Source organism: Lonchura striata, chromosome 16, assembly GCF_046129695.1.
Source record: "Lonchura striata isolate bLonStr1 chromosome 16, bLonStr1.mat, whole genome shotgun sequence".
Lineage (NCBI taxonomy): Eukaryota > Metazoa > Chordata > Aves > Passeriformes > Estrildidae > Lonchura > Lonchura striata.
In genome coordinates, this window is record NC_134618.1 from 11010140 (window position 1) to 11031366 (window position 21227).

Sequence of the window (21227 nt, forward strand, 5' to 3'; positions counted from 1 at the left end):
CTTACCTCATGCACAGGAGTCACAAACACTGAACTGTCATCAGGTTACTGCAGAAGACTCTTACCACAGGATTAAAGGGAAGAGCTCATTGTCTTTTTGTGCCATTCCTAAAGCCAAGTCACTGAAGCCTCACAAAAGGGCCACCCCCTCTCAGTTCAAAGTGTCTCACACCTTTCATCCTCTGTACTGTGCAGAAGCCAGACCTTCCCTTTGCAGAGTATCAGAGCTGAAATATTGTAGTCCAAAACACATTTGAAATAGAAGTGCCCTGCTAAATAAACACGTTTAATTTACATCTTGCAGATGAAGCAAAAGAAGATAAAGACGAACAAAAGGAGCTATTTAGTTTCTGGATGTGTCAGGTGGAATCCTTCTTCACAACTAAGTTCTTCCCTGCGTTTGAACATGAAATAGTGCTGAGAAATAAAAGAAAAGAAAAAAAAAAGCAGGATGCTGAATTAGCTGATCTGAGAAAGATCCAGGCTGAAGAGCTGGAAAGGTGAGCGTTAAATCTTGTCTGGCAGTACTGTTATCCTTTATCTTCTACTACCAAAATAATTGAAAATAAGAAGTGTGCTTAAGAAAGTAATATAGCATACTGTACCTGGAAAACAAACTCACACAAGTTTCATTAGTAACATACAGACTATAACTCATGTGCTTTCTGCTACTGGCTGGAGTAACAAATACAGGCTGTTTTCAGGTTACAAACTTAGCTCTGGTGTTTCCTGGCACTTGGTTCCTGCTCTGTGGAAAGGAAGTTAAGACATATTGGACTTGAGGGGGTAATTAAATACTTTCTGCTTCTTTACACTGTGGCAGTTTATGCTGCTCATACTATGACTAGAGCTGGAGTTGCTGAGCCAGTGGAAACCTGTCTTCCTTCTCTTAGAGTACCTTAAATTCAAATTTTGTTCATGCAGACTTATTGCTGAAAAAGAAGTAGAAGAGGCAAAAAGGCAAGAAGCAGCTGTGATACATGGGAGTGTCCAGCCCAGGAAAGGATCCTCGTCATCTTGCAAGACACTCCTCCCCAGGAGAAGTCTCCAGCTGAAAAAAGAGGCCCCCAGGAGAGAACCCTCACAAAAGAAAAGAGGCTCACAAGGCAGCAGAGCCTGAGGAGGAAGAGGCAGAGAAGGCAGCACCCACAGGTACCCAGGCAACTGCTGACAAAAAGAAAAAAAATAAATCCTTTGCTGGTAACTGCTGAAGCTTCAAGCAAGCACTCTTCAAATAAAAAAAACCCACCCCAAACCAAAACAATTCCAGAAAATCCACACTTGTAGGAAGCTGTAAGAATGGCTAAATTATATGCACAAGAATTGATGGTTTCAGAGGAAGCAGTTTTTTAAACCAGGATTTTGGGTAAATCAGCAGGAAGTTACACAATGCCAATGAACACAGATGCTTCTAAAGTGTAACAATTATTAGTTTTATTTTTCAGCAAAATATTCACATAACATATCAGAATGGAATGGTACAGATGAATTCAGACTGGTTTTTAATTAGTTTGCACATAAACATTTTTAAAATTTAAAAATTTTATGGTCAGAGTTTACAGATTTTAGTAGAAATTTTGATTCTTACAAAGCAAGTATTGCTTTACTATTGTCATTATTCCAGTCAATAATATGACTAATAACTTCTCATGTTGAACAAGTGCCTGACATTGACATCTTCAATAAATCAGCCCTTTGCAGATCAATCCAAGAAGAATATATTATTAAACTGTGTTGCACAAAGTTTCTTCACTTCTTCTGTTTAAAAAAAAAAAAAAAAATCAGTATTGAATTTTACAGATATCTCCTCAAGAAAAACCTTGGGGATTGTCATGGAGAAAATAATTGAATTCAAACAGAAAAATCCCTAAGAGTTTCTAATGTAAAAATACACTTAATGTTACTCTCTCTTCAATAGGAGAAAGTGTAGTCTAGTGTCTCCCGCTGTCTGAAAGTGGTTTAAGTGTAAATGATGGGCCTCTCATCAAACACTGTAATAGCAGCAGACTCAGCTTAACACATAATTAAGGGAAGTATATTATAACCCCTTTTTCAGAGAAAGGAGGAATTAGGATATTCTGTTGCAGTAAATCAAATCTGCAAAACTTTTGCTTTGTGTTATTTGGAAGACTGATAAACTTCCTAGGTCTATCAGGCACAGAAACACTCACTGTTTCTATATGGTAGGTTTGATGCTGAAAGACACTTACAGAAAGTTACACAGCTCATTCCTCTTTCTAAAATGTAGGTTGCTAGGCCTTGGTCCTGGCAAGATAAGAATTCTTTCCCATTGTCTAAGCGAGCACATTGCCTCCTGTTAAAATGGAGAGCCCTAGCATTGCTGCAAGATTCAAACAGATTTTTAGAGAAATAGCAATATAAAAGCATATTGCATCTTAATGTTAATTCTCACTCTTAGTCATAGTAAATCATTCTCAAAACCATGTTAGAAACAAGAGAGTAATGGATGAGGATCACTGACAGGACAGCCACAATGTGTCAGTAACGAATCCTAATCACTGATAAATAGATGTAAACATATTCATCTCTCATCTGTAATACACTTTTTAAATTACACCTAAACTAAGCTCATGGTGCTGTCCTCTATTATTTGAAGGAGGAAGAATTACTGATTAATAATTAAGAATGCCTGCTGAATATTTATACTGTCCTTTCACAGCTGGTAGTAGGCAGACTAAAACCTTAGGCATCCTGCTCCATCAAAGATCAGTCCCTCTCTAGATTTCTCATTAGATGGGTTGTATTACTTCTCTAGGGACAGACATTTTAGAATTAACTGTATTTAAAGGTAATAAGAAACAATCCTTACCATTAACTTCAATCAGATTTACATTTTTTTGATTCAAAATAACATATAGTTCTCGCTGGTCAGACTTTTTGCCAACTACCCAGTAATCACTCATTGCCTTCACAATAATTTCCTCATCTTCATCAACTCTGAAAGAAGTTTTAAAAAGTAAAGAAGGTGCCAGCAAGTTCATCTTCAATAACATTAACTGTAATCATTAGGACAGCTCAATGTCAGAAATTGTGGTTGTGCAGTATCAAAGAAAACACCAGTTCTAACTTGGCCATCTAACAGTCCAGGTTGAAGGCTTGAGAAATGTCTGCTTAGGACACTCCCAAATGTGTCAATCAGGAATTTTTTCATTAACCAAACACTGCAGTAAAAACACTGAAGAAAGCATCTCTCCTCCATTTGGGTAAGGACACACTTCACAGAATGAGGTTTTGCTACACAGGGACCAAATAAAAAGCTGGAGATAGGGTGGTGATACTAAGCTTTCACAGAACTGTTAAACCTAGACCTAAACTGTGCTCAACAACTGGATATCTTCTATAAAGCTGTAACTAACCCAGTACTTCCATAATATGATGAAACACACTTTCTTCATTTATAGAAAAATGGAAACCTTGTCCTTAAGCAGAGTGGGAAAACAGATTTTTGCTAATTAAAATTAGGGGCATTCTAATCATTCAGTATTGTCATGTTCTTTCTTAATTTTTATAGTGACAGAGGGTCTCTCTCACCTTGCAGCATGATACCCATGGATAAGAAGCCACTTATCTTCTCTATCAGCAGGGCTGCAGTAACTGCAAGGTTTGCATTTCATCCATTGTCTCACCCCTAGAAGCCACCAGCTGTGTCAGGGCAGGTATGACACAGGCAGAAGCAAATGTCCCTGTCCTTCTACACTGCTTTCCCAGATTAGACAGACTCTCGTGCTGCCAATCCCACTTTCTATGACTACACTGAAACTTCCAATAGATGAGATATTTCCTTTGATAGAGGCCCTGGCCCTCTTTTAATTTTTTGTTTAAAAGGCAGTAGAAGTTGTTTTTTTTAAGATGGACTACTCCTAACCAACACAAAATACCAAACATGAATAGCCAGCCATCAACAAAGAGACTGGAAAGTGCCACTCCTTTGCAAAGAAAAAAAAATCTGCTTGACAGTAGGAGTTACAGACTACTTAATAGTTAAGCATTACCTGGAGAAGTCACTGTTGATGTCACCGAGAATCTTCATGAGGTCAGGGTGAACAGATGCAAGTGATACGCTGGGTGTTTTCCTCATGTGAATGGTACTTTTCTCTGCCAGGTTCATGTGATTGAAATAGATAAACTTAAATTGAGGTTCCTTCTCAGCCCTAGGAAGATTAAAAAAAAAAAAGTAATTTGTGAATACCAACAAGCTCTCTAAGCACAGGCTTGCCAGAGACAGGGTAGCGAGCCAGTGCAAAGCTAGCTTACACAGCCTGGACTTATCTTCACATTGAAGAGACTTGTGGGATTGAAATTCATTTTAACACACTTAAAAAAAAGCAAACCAAGACAACTGAGCCTGCAGAACCAGCCACTATTTCCCCTTCTGCCACTCAGACTGCCAGTAAATACACACAGGGGAGTCTAAAGGCCTTGTCCCACTTCAGAGTAGTAATTAATTTGCATTTTTCTAATGAGCTGTTTTTTCCTGGCCCCATTTTGTTCCTGCTGCTCTCCCTTATGCCAGTTGAAGCTGATTTGCATAGATCCTGGGCCTTTAATTTGAGCAATAAGTCATCTTCTATTCACGTTTTTGTTATTTGTTACAAACAAGAGAACAAACTCTTTCTTGATCCAGGCAATTAGATTTCCCCCAACATCATTTGTGTGGGCCAAGCAAGAGACTATTTTCAATCTCCTGCCTTGGCAGTCTTCCTCCATTTCCTCTTTTATGAAGTTAATATAAAAACCTAGAGCTGTAATTTTTTGTAGAAGTCACAACACATTCAGACTGACCAAAAAGTGGTACTTGAGGCAATGTATTATTTAGAACCAGGAGATACTGTGATGACACCACTCACCTTAGCAAACAACCAGATATCCCTGCTCTCTGTCAGCCACATGCATTAGTGTCAAGGAACTGTATCATGTTTTCAGGACACCGTGGCATTAAACTTTTAAAGAGTTAAAGCTGCCAAAGCCAGTCCCAGATGACATTTAAAAACCCCAAGTTTAAAGATTTAGTAGATTGGCACAATTTCAAGCACATCCTATTCTATCCTGTGCGATTTTGCTGATTTGGGATGGTACCACTGACTGAGTTCACTCACACACTTCTCTTTGGTTGAATTCCTTTTATGTTGCCATATGGGGTACTGTTCTTGCTTCCCCAACTAATAAACCTATCAAAAAATAAATGCAATTTTATTGCAAGTCAAGCTGTAGTTCCAAGTGAAAGATATTTTCCAAAGCATTAGCATCCTTTTTCTTTTGACTGTTCTTTGCCCCTCAAGTAATTACCTTAGTCCTGCAAAATAGAAAAATAAAAGACCTTTTTTCTCACCTACTATACATGGCAACACTTCAAGAAGCAGTAATTCTGGAAAAGTCCTCAATGGTAAAGCTTCCACTGCAACCAAATAACTTACTCACTAAAATTCCCATTTCAACCAGACAATAAACATTTGTTCCTAAATTAGTAACAGCTATTGTTACTTCAGGGAGACCCAAATATGCAATAATGTGAACTTTATAAACACTTAAGATGCAGAAAAGTAGACAAGCATTGCTTTAAGTACACCATTAACACTTTCAAAATTTGGGTTCATGTTGCCATTATTTAAGCAGTTCATTTAACCTAACTTTTCACCAGCTAATGAGGAAAAGAAGTGTGGTACAAACCCTGATATTCTCTTGTTGATGTTGTATTGTTCACATATGTCTGATGCCAACACCGTGAGCTGAGGCCCAACAATGCTGTCCAGTTTTCTGCAAAACTCCAGTGTGGGTGGAATTGAAGCTGTGTCAGGCAGAGAAAAGGGAGAGGTGAGATCCTCTTCCCACAGCTGAAGGTACAGTTCCTGTAGTTTTTGCTTTAAACATCAGCAAGAGTCCGAGGACAAATGTCTCCCACAATTAAAACCTCAGAGGTGATTTTGAATATGGCTAACTGAAGCAGTATTTAGTAATTTTATTCTTTAAAAGGAGTTACTTGTACCACTGGAACAAAGATAAAAGACTGATAAAAGCACTCATGAAAAAGGGACTCAAATAACAAATTAATGTGAGTATTTTTCAAGAGTAAAACAAGCTGCATGTCGAAGTATTTTACATATAAAAGTCATGGCAAATAATTTATGCTAATAGGTACTTACCATCAATCATAAAGCAGACAGCTGCACTCATTGCCTGGAACAAAACAAAAGCAAAAAATCCATTTACAACAGATTACTTTCACTTACTCAAATGACAATACTTCAGAGAGGTCATACACAGGTGAGAAGAGATTTAAAAATCTTTTTTAAAGGTAACACTTCAATAACCTTTTTGCACTCCTGCAGAACACAGGTTAGCTATGATTTTAAAATTCATTTATGATTTCAAATTCAATTAACTGTTTAAGTTGTAGGGGAAAGATAAAACTTGGTAATGCACTTCATTCAAAGATATCTGCAAGAAACTCCCATTTAATGTAAGAACAAACTATTTTTTGTTTTATTGATTAATCTTGTATAAAGCAAGGCATGAATCACTTAAAGCAGCTGAAGGCTAGTATTTTGTTTTAATAAAACAAAATAATTGTTTTGTGCGGGAGAGAGGAGAAGAGAATTTAGGCTTTAAAGCTTGTTGCTAGAAATGGCAGTTTTCTGTCTCTTTGCTTTAACCTGGCCTTATTAATGCACCTCTCTATATAATTCCTAAGTACTTCACATCATTGACACCTTCATTGCATAGAGATTCCTTATTCTGTGGAGTAATTGCAGAGGAAACGGTAATACCTTATAGACAATTAAGTGAAGCTCTTCGTAAGTGTCATCAGTGTTAACAAATATTTTGGGGAAACGGCATTTTGTGTCTGGATCATTAAGATTTAAAGGTCCAGTAAGAAACCTAGAAAATAATTCAACAGGTCAGATGTGATGAATACTTGTATTTTAGTTTCTTAAATTTAACAGATGTTCTCCAAACTTGCAATTAGGAGTTTTCATGATTAAGGATATCCAAACCCACAATTGTGCAAAATAATGTTACCTACTTGCTTAAGTAGAGAATGCCTCACTGACATGCTGAGTACAGAGGAAGAACAAATAGATAAATCCTAGATTAAACCTATTGTCTGGAGTGCTTAACAGAAAAGAAATTACTGAAACAATTCCCAAATTTGTCATACCATGCATTAAGAACAATGAGCAGAAAAATAAATATGCAGTAATGTTAATGAAGCATTTTCTCTTTTTTCCAAGGGTCAAGTTTTACATTGCAGTAACTATTGTGTGACCCTCTGGAATAAACTGTGTGTGGAATATGTACTCAAACACACACACTCCTCCCAAATGTTTTGCCCTGGGGCAAGAAGCAGTAGATGGTGTCAGTAAAACAAGACCTACCTTCCATAGTGTTGGAGATTTCCTGGCATTTCAGCACGTATTGGAGAATCTCTTCCTGCTAACTGAAGGGAAAAAGAACGTATAGGAAAAAACAGCTTAGAGACAGAGAGAGGAGAGAATTCTCTTTGGTATTTTAGTCTTTAGTACCAGATAAACAGGAAGAAAAGACCAAAAACACCCAACCACCCTACCCCTCAAAACTCCCAACCCAGTTACCTCAGGCTCCATGTGCCTTGGAAACAGAGATGTCGTGAGATATTTGTACAAAATTCTCATGTCATCTTGCTCCAGTCCACTCCTAGAACATTGTGGGGAAAAAGAAACAAATTATGTTTGTGCTGCAGTTCAGATCACACATTTTCCTCTAACTAGCTCAGAGCAATGCCTTTCTTGCTGAATGGCAGCCTGACTCATATTTTCTCATTTTCATTCGTCACTAACTTAAAAACTTCTCTATCATACCACTCACTCATAGGATTAGAAATTGAAGACACACAAAAGAATTACGGAAGTACCTACCAGATAAGCTGGTCATTGTAGAGAAATGCAGTGTACTTGACTATGTTCAGACTTTCTTCCATCCTATTAATAAATGACTGAATTTTCAAGTAAGTCATTTTATCGAGTGGAAAGAAGCTGATTCCACAAAACACATCCAGCAGATCACAAGACTGTAAGTGCAGTGTCTGCAAGTACTGAGAGAACAATGACAGTTGGCTTTTAGAATTCAGAAAACTGCCAAGGTGTAGATTTAAATGACAGATTTGAGTCTAATCCCCAACAATCTGGACTAAAAAACAAAGAAAAAAAAGTCCTTCCAGCACTGTTTGTCTGACACACTTGTTCATGTGGGGACAGACTTTTTACAAAGGTTTGTAGTGACAAGGGTTTTGGACTGAAGGAGCTCAATTTAGGTTAGATATGAGAAAGTAGTTTTTTACAATGAGGATGCTCACACACTGGCACTGCTTGCCCAGAGAGGTGGTGGCTGCCCCATCCCTGGTAACACTCACAGCCAGGCTGGACAAAGCTCTGAGTAATCTGATCTAGTTGAAGATGTCTGCTTATAGCAGGGGGTTGCCTAGATGACCTTTAAGGGTACCTCCCAACCCAAACCATTCTGTGATTCCATGTGTGAGTGCATGAATGTGATTCCAGATGTCACTTTGCTTTTATTTAATCATTATAAAAACAGCTTTTAAGGAAAGTTCAAGATGTTTTGAGAGTATAAGCAAGCAAAGCCTATCTTACTGATATTTAATTTCAGATTCAGTTGCAGAAATAGGAACAGATGCTTTCAATGTGTAATGGAATAAATAATTTCCATTATTCACTTTCTTGATAGACTGTAACCTTTAGCAAGAGGTTTCAAATGCACTGTCAGGTGGTCTGTAGAAGATGCTTTATCCAACGGCTCCCTCTACAGTCACTTCACATAACTGAATGCCCTCAAGAAATACAGATCAACAGGGTGTTAGATCTCTGTCACAACTTGCAAGTCTCTCTGTTTTAGCAGTAAAAATTTATTACTTTCTTTTTCACAAAGGTCTGCTTTTAATTTATTTTGGACAGTAGCACACACCAGCTCATCATGGTACTCCTTGTGCCAATGGTGTTTATTCTGGAGTCTAGCACTAGTCTTACAAAAACAAGCAAGACCCTCCCCAAATCCACAAGCAAAGCTGTAGTTTAGTTTACACTGTCACAACATTGTGCCATTCTAAAAATCTGTTAAAAGAACAAAATTTTAAACACTGTTACACAATGTCTACACTCCATCATTATCAGAGATCTCAATACTACAAAAGCATGAACTGCTGACAGCAGTCCTGTTTCCTTGCTTGCAAACCAGAAAAATGGGGGCAGGCACTTTTCAAGTGTGATGAAACTTCTCATGTAGGAACTCAAAATTCTGTCAGATGAGACTACTCAGTCAGTTACTTTATGTGAAAAACATCAGCTATGAAATGACATTCTGAAGACTACTTATAATGCATGCAATATTTCCTGAAGCCTTCTTAGGATTGACTACTAATTCTACATGGGAGGGGTGGAGTAGCGGGGAGAAGAGAAAAAAATTCATCTATTCACTATTTTACAGTATTAAAGGGACTTTAAGCCTGTGCATGCAGTTGTGGAATCTCCACCCCTGGATATTTTCAGGTCTCAACCACCAAAGCACTGGGCAGGAGAGTTTAAATTCAGTGTTACCCTGCTTTGAGGAGGCTGAACTGGATGACCTCCCCAAATTCCTTCTAACCTCAATCAATCTTCAACAGTCACTCAAATAGGTCTGTACAAACTTGTCACAGTAACCAACTCAAACATTCAAGCAGAACTTTGAAAGAAGGAACAAAATTTCATCAGAAAAAAGATCCAACAGTTAAGATGTTCCATCAAGTCATAACCACACTTGTGGTTCAACTTCACTTAAAGAAGCTACTGTCAGAAAAAGTAGGAAGTATTTGACAAAATGAGTAACCACATACTTTGTATTGACTCTACATCTTTTCCACTGCCTGTGTTTTATAGTCACATTGCTGCCACTTTTTTTTTTCTTTTTTTTTGTGTTTTCTTTCCAGTGCAGAATCACTGTATGTGACTGAAAAATGAGGTCTTACCCGATGGAAGAATTTCTCTAGTCTCTCCTTTAGCACTTTCACACCCCCATCTTCCATGGCTCTCAGGAATGTGCCATTGAAAAGCTAACAGTTTAAAGAGAAAAAAAAAAATCAGTTAGTTGGTTAATCATTTACAGTAATTTCTTGTAACTTGGTTATGAATAAAGATTACAGCACAACTCCCATTCCTTAACATATTCCAAATCAATCCAAATGTATCCCTTCTTTACTGAAAAAACATTTAGATTTGCAGAATCCAGGTACACATGGCAGCAGAGGCAAGAATTGATGCTCTTGTCTTGTAAAAGGCCTTGAGCCTCCAGTGTTAACCCTACCTTGTACATGCTGTAGCACTGCTGGAGGACTGAACTATAAACCTTGTCCTGCAGGAAAGAGAGCAGCACATCAGTAGGAACAGAGACAGAATTACAAGTATTCTGGCTGAGCTACACATAACATGTGTTTTCAAAGAGCCAGCAAAGACACAAATTGGAGAAATCAACCTCTGAAAAGTTAAATGACATTTTCAGTCAGCATCTAGAAATGTCTCTGTATTTATAAAGTATGATTTCAATAAAGGGAGTCCCTTCCCCCCTCACATTTAGTACCAAAAGTACCAAAAGTCATGCCAAGGATCCAGTTACAAACACTGCCCTTCTCTGAGGCCAGTGAAAATGAACATCTGACATCTCTCTTCATCCAAATCAAAGGCTGAAGGTTGTAGGACAATACAGCAGGTTTTATGGGGCTGAGATCTTAACACAGATCAAAAAAAAAGACTATTTTATCTGGCAAAATAGAGTCCCTAGGACTCCAATCCTTTTCTTAGGACACAGAGAGGGCCAAAAGTAATGCACATTGTAATGAACAGGGTCAGGATAACCAAACAGCTTTTTAATTATTATTCCACCCTTCCAAATACCCTTCCTGTATACAATTGAACAGACATAATGATTCTGCAGCTTGGACAAGAAATCCCATCATAGTTATGAGCTTTTTTGGTTTTCCAGATTATTAGTAAATATTACTAGCAGTCTTAAGAAAGTAGTGACATGTATACTGACACCTAATAAAAATTCATAAATTTAAGAACTTAATTTAACAAACAGATCCTAAGAAACATTCACCTACTCCAAGTTAAAAGTTTCACACAGCTGTATATTTCACCAGTGTTTATTGAATGATCTTGAACTGTTCTCTGAATAATTCTCTATCTTGTGCTCCTCTTTAAACTTTACTGGAAAGTATTTTGCCCTTTTTCCATTTATGAAGATAGGTATAGATACATATACAATCAATTTGACAGCAGTTCAAGAAGAATTAAACTAAGATATTTCTGGATAGAAGTACTCTCAAAAATACAACATAACCCATTTAAAAAAAAAAGGAAATTTCATTATTACCAGCAATTCTTCTTCCTGATATTCATAGACTGGCTTTCCATCTTTGTGTTTTTCTATTATGGGATTTCGTACAACCTAGGAAGTGGAACAGGCTGGTATTAGACAATGCAGAATGCATTGAGAACATTGCAGGATGGTGTTTTAGGAATATGCATATCTCGTGCATAAGTACCATGACCATCCAGAAGTTTTCTTCAGGTTCATGGAAAAACTGTCTATTCTTCTGTGTATGTAGGGATTTTGCAGGTTTTGTTGGGCTAAAGGTCCTGGAAAGAAAATATATAAGTAGATATAGATATTTATACACACAACAAGAAGACCTATAACTGAGATATTTAAAATAGAGTGCTTGTGCTAAAACAATCACCCATGCAATCAGACTTCCTACCTTGTGAACTGTACTATAGCTTCACACAGCCCCACATTTCTAATTTTTTCATTCTTTTCTACTTCATTTGGGTGATAGAAGAGAATCTTCTTTTCTTCCTAGAATTTGAAAAAATAATCCAAGCAAATGCATTTTAATAAAATCAAAGAATATTGAGTTCATGGTTTGCTTGTTTTTTAATCCCTTAATAAACTAGACAGAATTTTATTTTGTACCAAAATGGGCTTCTGTAGTAACGGATAAAAAGTATATTAAGCACACTTAAGGAGTCAATCATCCCATGATATGTCAATATACTTTGTAAATTGAAGGCTATTGAAATCACAGGCCCCAGTTACTTCTGAGCCTGTTCAAAACAAGGCAAGCTTCAAAGCCAGCTCAAAGCATGACAAGCTTCAAAGGCAGCTCAGATTGCTCCAGGCCTTGTCCAGTCATGTGTTCAATACCTCCAGAGATGGGAATCCCCCAACTTTCCAGCCCTGTGCTGTTAGATCACTTCACCATGAAGAATTTTTTTTTTTCTATCTCATCAGAATTTCCCTCCATCCATCCTCATTATTTCACTTCAAGAACCAAACTCCATCATCTACTGCCACCCTTCAGGCAGGTGACTGCCCTCTGCCCCCTTTCCACATTGAATCTCCTCCAGGCTGCACAAATGCAGTTGTCAAAGGCTCCTCTGGTACACCACAGACTGCACCCCCTGACTGACTCAGGGGTTCTCCACTAGGCTGTTTCAGTTTGCCAGCATTTTTCCTACTCTGGGAATCCCTGGAAGAACACAGCACCCACTCATAACCTCACATGCACTGGACAGAGGGAAAGCATTGGCTTGACTGGACCTGCTGAGCCAGCCTCCCTCCCACAGCTCACTGCTGATTCACGCAGGACCTGTTGTTCACCGACTCCCTGGTCCTGTTTTGCAGAGCTGCTCCCAACCGGTCCACCCCGACCCGCCACGCTGAGCCAGATGATTGCACCCCACGCGCGGGGCTTCGCTCAGCTCCACGAGGTTTCTGCCGGCGCAGTCCCCAGCGCGCTGGGGTCCCTCGGAGCAGCACCTCATCCTCCAGCGGAACAGCAGCTTCGCCCGGCCCGGAGCCCCCAGCAGCGCGCTGGGGGCACGCTCAGCCTCCCCAGCCGGTCACTGCTAAGTTTGTAAGTACACCGCTCTGCTCAGAAACGATTAACGCTGAGCATGAACCACACAACACGCTGTTACCTAAAGCTAGTGACTAGAGCTTCTTAACCCTCCTTACTAACGGACACAATGGCAAATAAACACTAGCAATAACTTTAACTCAGTTAAACAGTAACCTTTCTACCATATTGTATCTACGTCGAGAAAGTTATTTTTAGACAAAGTTAAAGCATCAGTAAAACAGTTGCTGGCTGTCCAGCTCCCCATCTACAACATTCGCCCGGCTGCTGACAAAACCTGTGGTTACTATTACTGTTTCTTTTTGGTCTGAAGCAGCGACAGACCCCAGTGGGGGCGGCAGTCGCCCCCGGCCCCGCGGGTACCCAAATGCCGGGTAGGGATGCGGCGGCCGCGGGCCGGGAAAGCCGCGGCTGCGGCCGCCTTTGTCCGGGGCCGCTCCGCAGGGAGAGCGCCGAGCCCGCACAGCTGCGGCCCGGCCTCGGGCACGGAGCGACCGCCGCGCCTTCCCCGCATCCCCGGGCGCGACATCCCCCCGGTACCTCTCCCTCTTTGGGCCCTAGCTTGGGGTTGTAGATGAAGAAACTGAGAAGGGTCGGAGCGAGCTGCTTCTCCTGGCCGGCCGCCCCCGCCGCCGCCATCCTGAGCCTGGGGCCGGCAGCCGCCAGACACCATCGGGGATCGGCCCGAGGCCGCCGCGGCACCGGCCCCGCCGCGCTCCCAGCGGGCCCGGCCCCGCCGCGGTTCCGCCTCCGCGCCCCGGAAGCGCTCCCGGCCCGGGCGCTCCGCAGCGCCCCCAACGGCGGGCGCGGGAACGGCGGGAGAGGAGCGCGTGCCCGGCGTTCCCTCAGCTGGAGCCCGTGCCCGGCGTTCCCTCAGCTGGAATCTATGTCCGGCGTTCCCTCAGACAGGAGCCGTGCCCGGCATTCCCTCAGCTGGAATCTATGTCCGGCGTTCCCTCAGCTGGAGCCCGTGCCCGGCGTTCCCTTCAGCTGGAATCTATGTCCGGCGTTCCCTCAGCTGGAACCCGTGCCCGGGGCTCCCTCAGCCCGAGCCGTGCCCGGTGTTCCCTCAGCCCGAGCCGTGCCCTGCGATCCCTCAGCCCGAGCCGTGCCCGGGGCTCCCTCAGCCCGAGGCCGTGCCCTGCGATCCCTCAGCCCGAGCCGTGCCCGGGGCTCCCTCAGCCCGAGGCCGTGCCCGGTGTTCCCTCAGCCCGAGCCGTGCCCGGGGCTCCCTCAGCCCGAGCCGTGCCCAGTGTTCCCTCAGCCCGAGCCGTGCCCGGGGCTCCCTCAGCCCGAGCCGTGCCCTGCGCTCCCTCAGCCCGAGCCGTGCCCGGTGTTCCCTCAGACAGGAGCGGTGCCCGGGGCTCCCTCAGCCCGAGCCGTGCCCGGTGTTCCCTCAGCCCGAGCCGTGCCCGGGGCTCCCTCAGCCCGAGCCGTGCCCGGGGCTCCCTCAGCCCGAGGCCGTGCCCTGCGATCCCTCAGCCCGAGCCGTGCCCGGGGCTCCCTCAGCCCGAGGCCGTGCCCTGCGATCCCTCAGCCCGAGCCGTGCCCTGCGCTCCCTCAGCCCGAGGCCGTGCCCTGCGATCCCTCAGCCCGAGCCGTGCCCTGCGCTCCCTCAGCCCGAGCCGTGCCCGGTGTTCCCTCAGACAGGAGCGGTGCCCGGGGCTCCCTCAGCCCGAGGCCGTGCCCGGTGTTCCCTCAGCCCGAGCCGTGCCCGGGGCTCCCTCAGCCCGAGCCGTGCCCGGGGCTCCCTCAGCCCGAGCCGTGCCCGGTGTTCCCTCAGCCCGAGGCCGTGCCCTGCGATCCCTCAGCCCGAGCCGTGCCCGGGGCTCCCTCAGACAGGAGCGGTGCCCGGGGCTCCCTCAGCCCGAGCCGTGCCCGGTCAGGACCGCGATTCCTGCCGGGGTCCCGCACAGCCGCGCCCGGCAGCCGCTCCGATTGCCGCGGGCAGAAAGGTCCGGCCGCGGGGCCCGGGGGTTCCGCGGGGCCCCGGCCACCGCACCCCTGCTCGAAGCGCAAAACCACGAGCGGTTCATTCCCCTCTGCTTCGTTCGGAGCTGCCCGGCAGCTGCAAAAAGTAGAAGCGCTTTATTTTTAGAGGTAGAATCCGAGATTTGAAGGATGAATCAAGTTTGAGTAAATTGAAGGAATTGGCATGCAACGTCACTTAGTTCAGGTAATCCTTTTGCCGTAAATAGATAAGTCTATTGTGATTATTTTTCCATTTTCTGTCTGGCACATTTAAGATAGTGGAATTTAACTAATAAAATAATCTTTTCTATTACTTTTCAATTCCTGTTATAATAAAATTCAGTGTGAGTTAAGCTAGAAGTAAAAATGGCTACATGGTGAAATGTATCATTTTCTTCTCCACAGGAGTGTGAAGTTTAGGAATCTGAATAAACTGAGGTTACATAATTGCTTAAATAAACACCTGGGTAAGGTATAAAAGATAAAATTGAATATCTTATTCCACCAAGTCATTTAGAAGAATGTAATAGTAAACTCTCTTAAAGTTGTGCCAAGTTAAATCTAAAAAACCACAGATTTTCTTGAGTTTGTAATTTTTTTCCTTCTGGTATTATTTCAGTTCCTATCATCACTCTTAGTTTATATTTATTTTCATTGCCAGTAGCATCTTCTATGTAGTCTTCTTCAGCCTCAGCAGCTAGTGCATTCCTTGAGAATCCAACCCAGTGCAGTAGGAGCACTGTGTAAAATAGAAATGCTCTAAGACTGCAGGAATTTAATATTTAATGTGTGCACTCAAAAAAGTGAACTGTGTAAGCCAGAGGGGGATGGCCACTGTTTCCCCCTGGGCTGCTGGAGTCAGCTCCATCTCGTTCCTTCTTCTTTGTGCCATGGCAGCAATCCACTGGAGTCAGCTCCATCCCTTCCCTCCTGCCTTGTGCCATGGCTCAGCTTGGAGTTTGGGTATGTGAGTTCATGGGGATGTGTGCAGGCTCCTTTCCCCTGGGTGCAGAGATCGTCACCACCTTGGCTGTCACCTTTCCTGCCTGCACGGGTGTCATTTAACCCAAACCTCTCAAGAGTGAGCAGCTTCTGTGTGGTCTGGACAGGCTGAGCATTTCCACAGACACAGCATTTCCAGACAGTCCAGCTCAGAACAGCTGTAGGAAATGTTTCCAAAGCTGCAGAGAGACTCTGCATTATCATTCTGTGTTGTTTTCAGAGCTGTCACAGCAGAAAGTGACTCCTTCCTCTTGCTAGTAAGGCAGGATGAAGGAAGACCCTGCTGTGCTGAGCTCCCCAGCATTTCCCTGAGCAGGGTCTGAGGAAGGATCAGGCCAAATGTGTCAGGATGAGATATCCATATTCAGTAATTCTTGTTTCCTACCCTACAGCTCTGAGTTAAAATTCAGCAGTGTGTGCAGAATGGCCCTTTTACTGAGGTCTGTCCGTTTGAAGGGTGCAGCACTCTTGAGACAATTTCTGGGAACATTCATTCAGGATTCAATATATCAAACAAAAAGAACAAAATTCCCCTCCTTGCTTGTGCTTTTCCACAGGCAGGGGTGAGGTGTTGATCAGGCCAAAGGAAAAGTTAATTTGCTTATACTATTCAGCAAGACAATGAAATTCTTAAAATTGGTAGTATTGATTATCAAATAATTTCTTACCAAGGAAATTTAAAAAAAGCAGTCACTGTAGATTTTTGCATGTGTTGGCTGAAATGTTTAACTGTGTGTTTTTTCAGGGCTTAGCAAGATGGACATCCTGGGCTGTGGCTTGGGGTGCCTGTTTACTGCTGCAATACAAACACTGCTGCAAGGGATGTATTGTGGAGGTGCACAGAACAGGTCACTGGGTACTCTCTGTAAAGGGGGATTGCTGAGGAAGGTGTTTCCATGTCCAGCTTTCCCCAGGAAGGGAATTAATGTATGTGTAGTGATTGCTAACATATAATTCTGCTCAGTGCAACCTCATCTGTAACTTGACATTGCTTTTGGTGGAAGTATTTGTGAGAATCTACAATGAGCAAGTGATAACAAATTCAATTAAATTATTACATTTCTAATGTGCACATTAACAGGGCATGAAGAAACTTCAATTGTGGTTCCAATTTCATCCCATCTTCTTAATTGTATGTACAGTAACACCACACCTTGACATTTGCAAAGTGGCATCAGATCACCCCGAGTTTGAAATGTGATTCCCAGCCCATGATTATGTAAAATTAAACTGCTGCATAAGTACATTGGGAATTTGCAGGACAACCCCTGCATCAAGGGACAAACAATTAACAACTTTATGAGTGCTTTCCAATTTGTTTTTAAAAATACATTGAAGTAAGAAATAGTACTGTGTAGACATATGTTTTGGTTTGTTGAGCCTATTTCTGGATACTATTTTGAGCACTTCCATCAGCTGTGTAGTAGCAGACTTCACAAAAAGGTGTACTATAAATCACTCTGGGTGTTAGAGCTGACAGCTTTAAATAAATACAGCTGACAGCTCAAATAGCTGTTCCATTGGCAGTATGTGGTCTAAATGTGTTAACAAATGCAGAGACTCAGCAGTTTCGGATTAGTTTAGCAAATAAATTACAAAATAATGCTGTGATCCAGCAAAAAGCACAATGCCTGTGTATCCCTGGTCTGCACGCTTTGTTAACACTGCAACAGGCCCGTGGAGCTGTGTGGGAAAACCCAACAGTGCAGCTGGAGCTGGGCTCCTGCTGAGACAGCCTTCACATCCCCCAGACTTCTTCTTAGTGTGATGTCAGGGAATGTGAGCAGCCCCGGGGGTGTCGTGGTGAGTAATGGTTTAATAATGGAGGCATTTGCTGTGCAGGACCAGAGATTTCATAAAGGAAGGCTGTAACTTCACACTTGCTTGGGTTATGATTAAGAAAACAAAGTTACTGAGTAATAATTATTGAAAAACTGCTTTCGTGCATAACCTGAGGTATTGAAATGTTTTTGTTTGTTTAATGTTACTAGCTTGAATCTGAAGAAAAGCTGGGAAGAGAAGATGAAGAAGGGGCTAGGCAGTTAAAATAACTTCAACTCTGAAGATGGATTGTATTAATAAGTTAATTATTTCCATTCTGAGCACTGAAAAAAAAAAAGAATTATGTCACAGTTTGACACATTTAAGGCATGGTATTTTTCTGCTTAGAGGTTGAATAAAGCTACTGGGGTTTTTTATATCTTAATTCTAACTGTTCACAGACAGGATACACTGGCACAGGGTGTTAGGGGGTACTTAATGTGAACATGAAATAGCACTCTTGAGATCTAGATTTTAGGGGAATCATAAGTATTCTGGTGTTTCCTAAAAATGTATTTTTATAGTAGTTGAGTCTAGTGAATAATTGTATGCAATGTACAACTGGCAATTCTGAAAACCAGTTGCAACTTCTATTGCAATCTGTAAGCATGATTGTCAGTGATGGCTGATTTCTGACTGCTGCCTTTCGTGTCAAATTGTGGTGAATGCAGTAGATTGATTGTTATTTCCATCCTATTCATTAAATATATACTTATAGTGAGCACCCATATCCATATGTTAAATAGGAGTTAAAAGCAATCAGTTTTTCTTTCCTTGTCAGTTAATAAAACCCTGTCCAGGAGCTTTCTCAATTAAAGGGGCCTGCCTGAAGCAGTGGGAATTCTATATCCCATGTCTCTAGGAGCTTTACCAGTGGTGTTTTGTTTTAAGCTAGGGAGCAGACAAGTATCTTTGTCAGTGAATAAATTCCGTTTGAGTTACTACTATTACATGCTTTATAAAAGCATTCAAAATGTGATTTAATGTTTCAAGGATCCCAGGGAAGAGATGTTTTAATTTTAAATGTTTCTTCCTACAAGTCAACAAGTTTTCCCTTACTTGAATCTGCTGGGGTAGGTGCTGTACTACTGGGTTTTTAAGGTACATTTTCCTGCTGGAAAGAATGGAAAGATTCTTTAACTGGAATACTTTGGATGTTTGAGATATCTCAGAATATCTTGAGTAAGGCAAGTGCATTTTTCTGTTTGGTGACCTGCTCCAGCATCCTGTTGCATCTAGGTGGAGAATAACAGAATTTGTACTTTGCCTCTGGGTTTCTTTTTCGAGGTCCACAGTGCAAAGGCTGAGACACTGAAAGAAGCTAGAATTCAGAGTGCAACAGCACCTGGAAAATTCTTTATTTTACAGGCATTTGCCTGCCTGATGTAACATGATTAGTCAAGGTCAGGACACTTAATTGTCAGTGAAATGGAGAGCAGTTTGTTTGTTACTTACATGTGAACTACTCCAAGACCCTTCTGTCATCAGAGTGGTTTCATTGCCAAGGACACATTTATTTCTTGTGACTGTCCTGTGACATCCATCTTATGTTCTGAGAATGGCAATGGTCAGTTCATGGGTCAGACCCTCGGCTTGTGTAAATCTGAATAGCTCTGTTTAAATCACTGATATTCCAGAGATTTATATTCTAGAGCATATTTCATAATGTTAAGAAGTAGTATCAAAATCCAGTGTTCATTTTTTTTCAGTTTATATTAGTTTTGTACAATAAAAGGAAAATTGTGATGACCATATTAAATATACTGAATCTACCAGCTTACAAACAACTTGTATGTCAAATTAATCTTTAAAACTTCTTGAAATGTTACAAAATTCAATTGTCAGCTCTTAATAATTGTGGATCAATATGCACATTTTTTTAAAAGGCAATGGATATTTCTTGTCTAGCTTGCCATTTCTTGGCTCCCAAAAGAGTAGGTAGCTGCAGAGCCCACAGAGGAAGAATCAGGGAGGAATCATTATGGAATTTGTTTTGGGTTAAGGTGTCTGGGCTGCTCAGAGGATGGCACTGCATGAACCTTTCTTTGCAATGAGTATAGGAGAATTTTAATTTATTGAATTGCTTTTGCTTTGGTGATAAGAATGTTTTAATCAACAGAAATTTTTCAAGCACTGTTTTGTTAGGTTTGCAACACACAGGCTGGGAGAGAGAAAAGGCCCAGCTTATGGAAGCATTAACTGGATGGGCTCTGTGACTCTGGTGCTCTGAAAGATACCTGGTCCTTTTCACAAATCCATTCAGACTCATTAGTCTCTTGCCCAGGAAGAGCTGGGCTATCTCATAAACAGTTCCATTCTGGGTTTGGTGTTTTTGTGCACAGTTGCCAGTATTCATAGAGACTATTGATAAGGAAGTAATGCAGTTAATTTTGAATGTAGTAATTTGCAGCAAAGGAAGAAATGCATTGAAACTGCAGTGACTGAACTGTTCACTTCACTCAAAGGCTTCTGTTGTGTTGTGATGCCTCTGCAAGCTGCATGTGTGTGACCTGCAACTCACTAATGTTTAGAAAGCAAGTGAAGGTATAAATACTCCATTAGAGCAGCTGAATATATCCTTTTCTAATGAGTAAATGAAATGTTTCCTCATAAAAAGGCATTTTTTCAGCATTCCCAGAGATAGATGCATTTGTAAGGGACATTTTTAATGCATCAATCCAGCCCACCAGGGAGAGTTGGAGCTTTCTTGACATGCATTTGTACAAATTCTTCCTCTGCACTTCCAGTCTTCCCTATTAAGAAAACAAGAAAATACCACCAAAAAGATATCTTGCTTCCCCTCTGCTTCTTTAAAACCTTGTGGTTATCTGAAACCTCAAGTCCTGATAGGCTTTCCTTTGAATTCTCTCTGCAGGAAAGCATGTGGGTTTTGCTTTCCTCATCTATTAATTGGCTGATGTAAATGAGTGGTTTAAAACTGCAACAACCTCATGCAGAAGCCACTTCTTAAACAAAAAATATATGACTGCTTTTCACTTGGAAGTCAGTGAGAGATTTTACCAACTGTATCTGAGCTCCTGGTATTCTGAGTGTTCTGAGAACTTAAGCTTAATCCAGAAGGGCTATTGTAAACAGAATTCCCACTAATTTCAAAATATGTTCCATATATGAAGATATGATATGTCTAAGATCTTGAAGGGATTAACACTTTTGGTTTAAGAATTCTCATGTTTCAATATAGGAGTCAAAAAAACAGACACAGGCTACAGTATATGATTAAATTTTATTGGATATTTTTAAGGGAAGTGCCTGCTAAAGTAGAGGTTAAAACATGGTAAATAGTCCACACAATGAAAAAATCAGTAATCAGTGTTTCATTATGTTGCTAAGGCAGTGAAAAAATAACAGACACTGTCAAGATAAATAAGGGACTCCTGATTTTCAAGGTTTGTGATTGTCTCCTGCAGATTCATCCCAATTCTATTGGGTTTGGTCCTTTTGAACCT

At 41.7% G+C, this 21227-nt stretch overlaps 2 protein-coding genes across 5 annotated transcripts in view; one reads left to right on the forward strand and one right to left on the reverse strand.

Annotated features, from left to right (window-relative positions):
* LOC110475518 (radial spoke head 10 homolog B) overlaps positions 1-1742 on the forward strand; it is a 16428-nt gene extending 14686 nt beyond the window's left edge. For all 4 annotated transcript variants that reach the window (XM_077786875.1, XM_077786874.1, XM_031506133.2 and 1 more), the window contains 2 exons: positions 304-499; positions 924-1742. In XM_077786875.1, the coding sequence (XP_077643001.1) occupies positions 304-499; positions 924-1119 (392 nt within the window). In that variant the 3' untranslated portion in view covers positions 1120-1742. The remainder of the gene's footprint in view (positions 1-303; positions 500-923) is intronic.
* On the reverse strand, positions 1417-13701 carry CCZ1 (CCZ1 vacuolar protein trafficking and biogenesis associated). The gene is made up of 15 exons (XM_021539752.3): positions 13507-13701; positions 11806-11903; positions 11590-11683; positions 11418-11492; positions 10350-10397; positions 10015-10098; positions 7913-8088; positions 7610-7691; positions 7394-7455; positions 6785-6896; positions 6161-6194; positions 5688-5805; positions 4013-4171; positions 2830-2957; positions 1417-1757 (listed from the first exon to the last, which is right to left on the reverse strand). Exons 1-15 carry the CDS (start codon positions 13603-13605, stop codon positions 1702-1704), a joined length of 1425 nt encoding a protein of 474 aa, XP_021395427.1. The 5' UTR covers positions 13606-13701; the 3' UTR covers positions 1417-1701.
* Between the last annotated feature and the right edge of the window lie 7526 nt (positions 13702-21227).

What these genes read in the sequence shown, in the direction of transcription:
- CCZ1 (XM_021539752.3), bottom strand. Translation starts at nt 13,605, where the DNA reads ATGGCGGCGGCGGGGGCGGCCGGCCAGGAGAAGCAGCTCGCTCCGACC. An exon ending in TAGGGCCCAAAGAGGGAGAG is followed by an intron (nt 11,904 to 13,506) that starts GTACCGGGGGGA and finishes TTCAAATTCTAG; the next exon opens with GAAGAAAAGAAGATTCTCTT. An exon ending in AAAACTTCTGGATGGTCATG is followed by an intron (nt 11,493 to 11,589) that starts GTACTTATGCAC and finishes TCCACTTCCTAG; the next exon opens with GTTGTACGAAATCCCATAAT.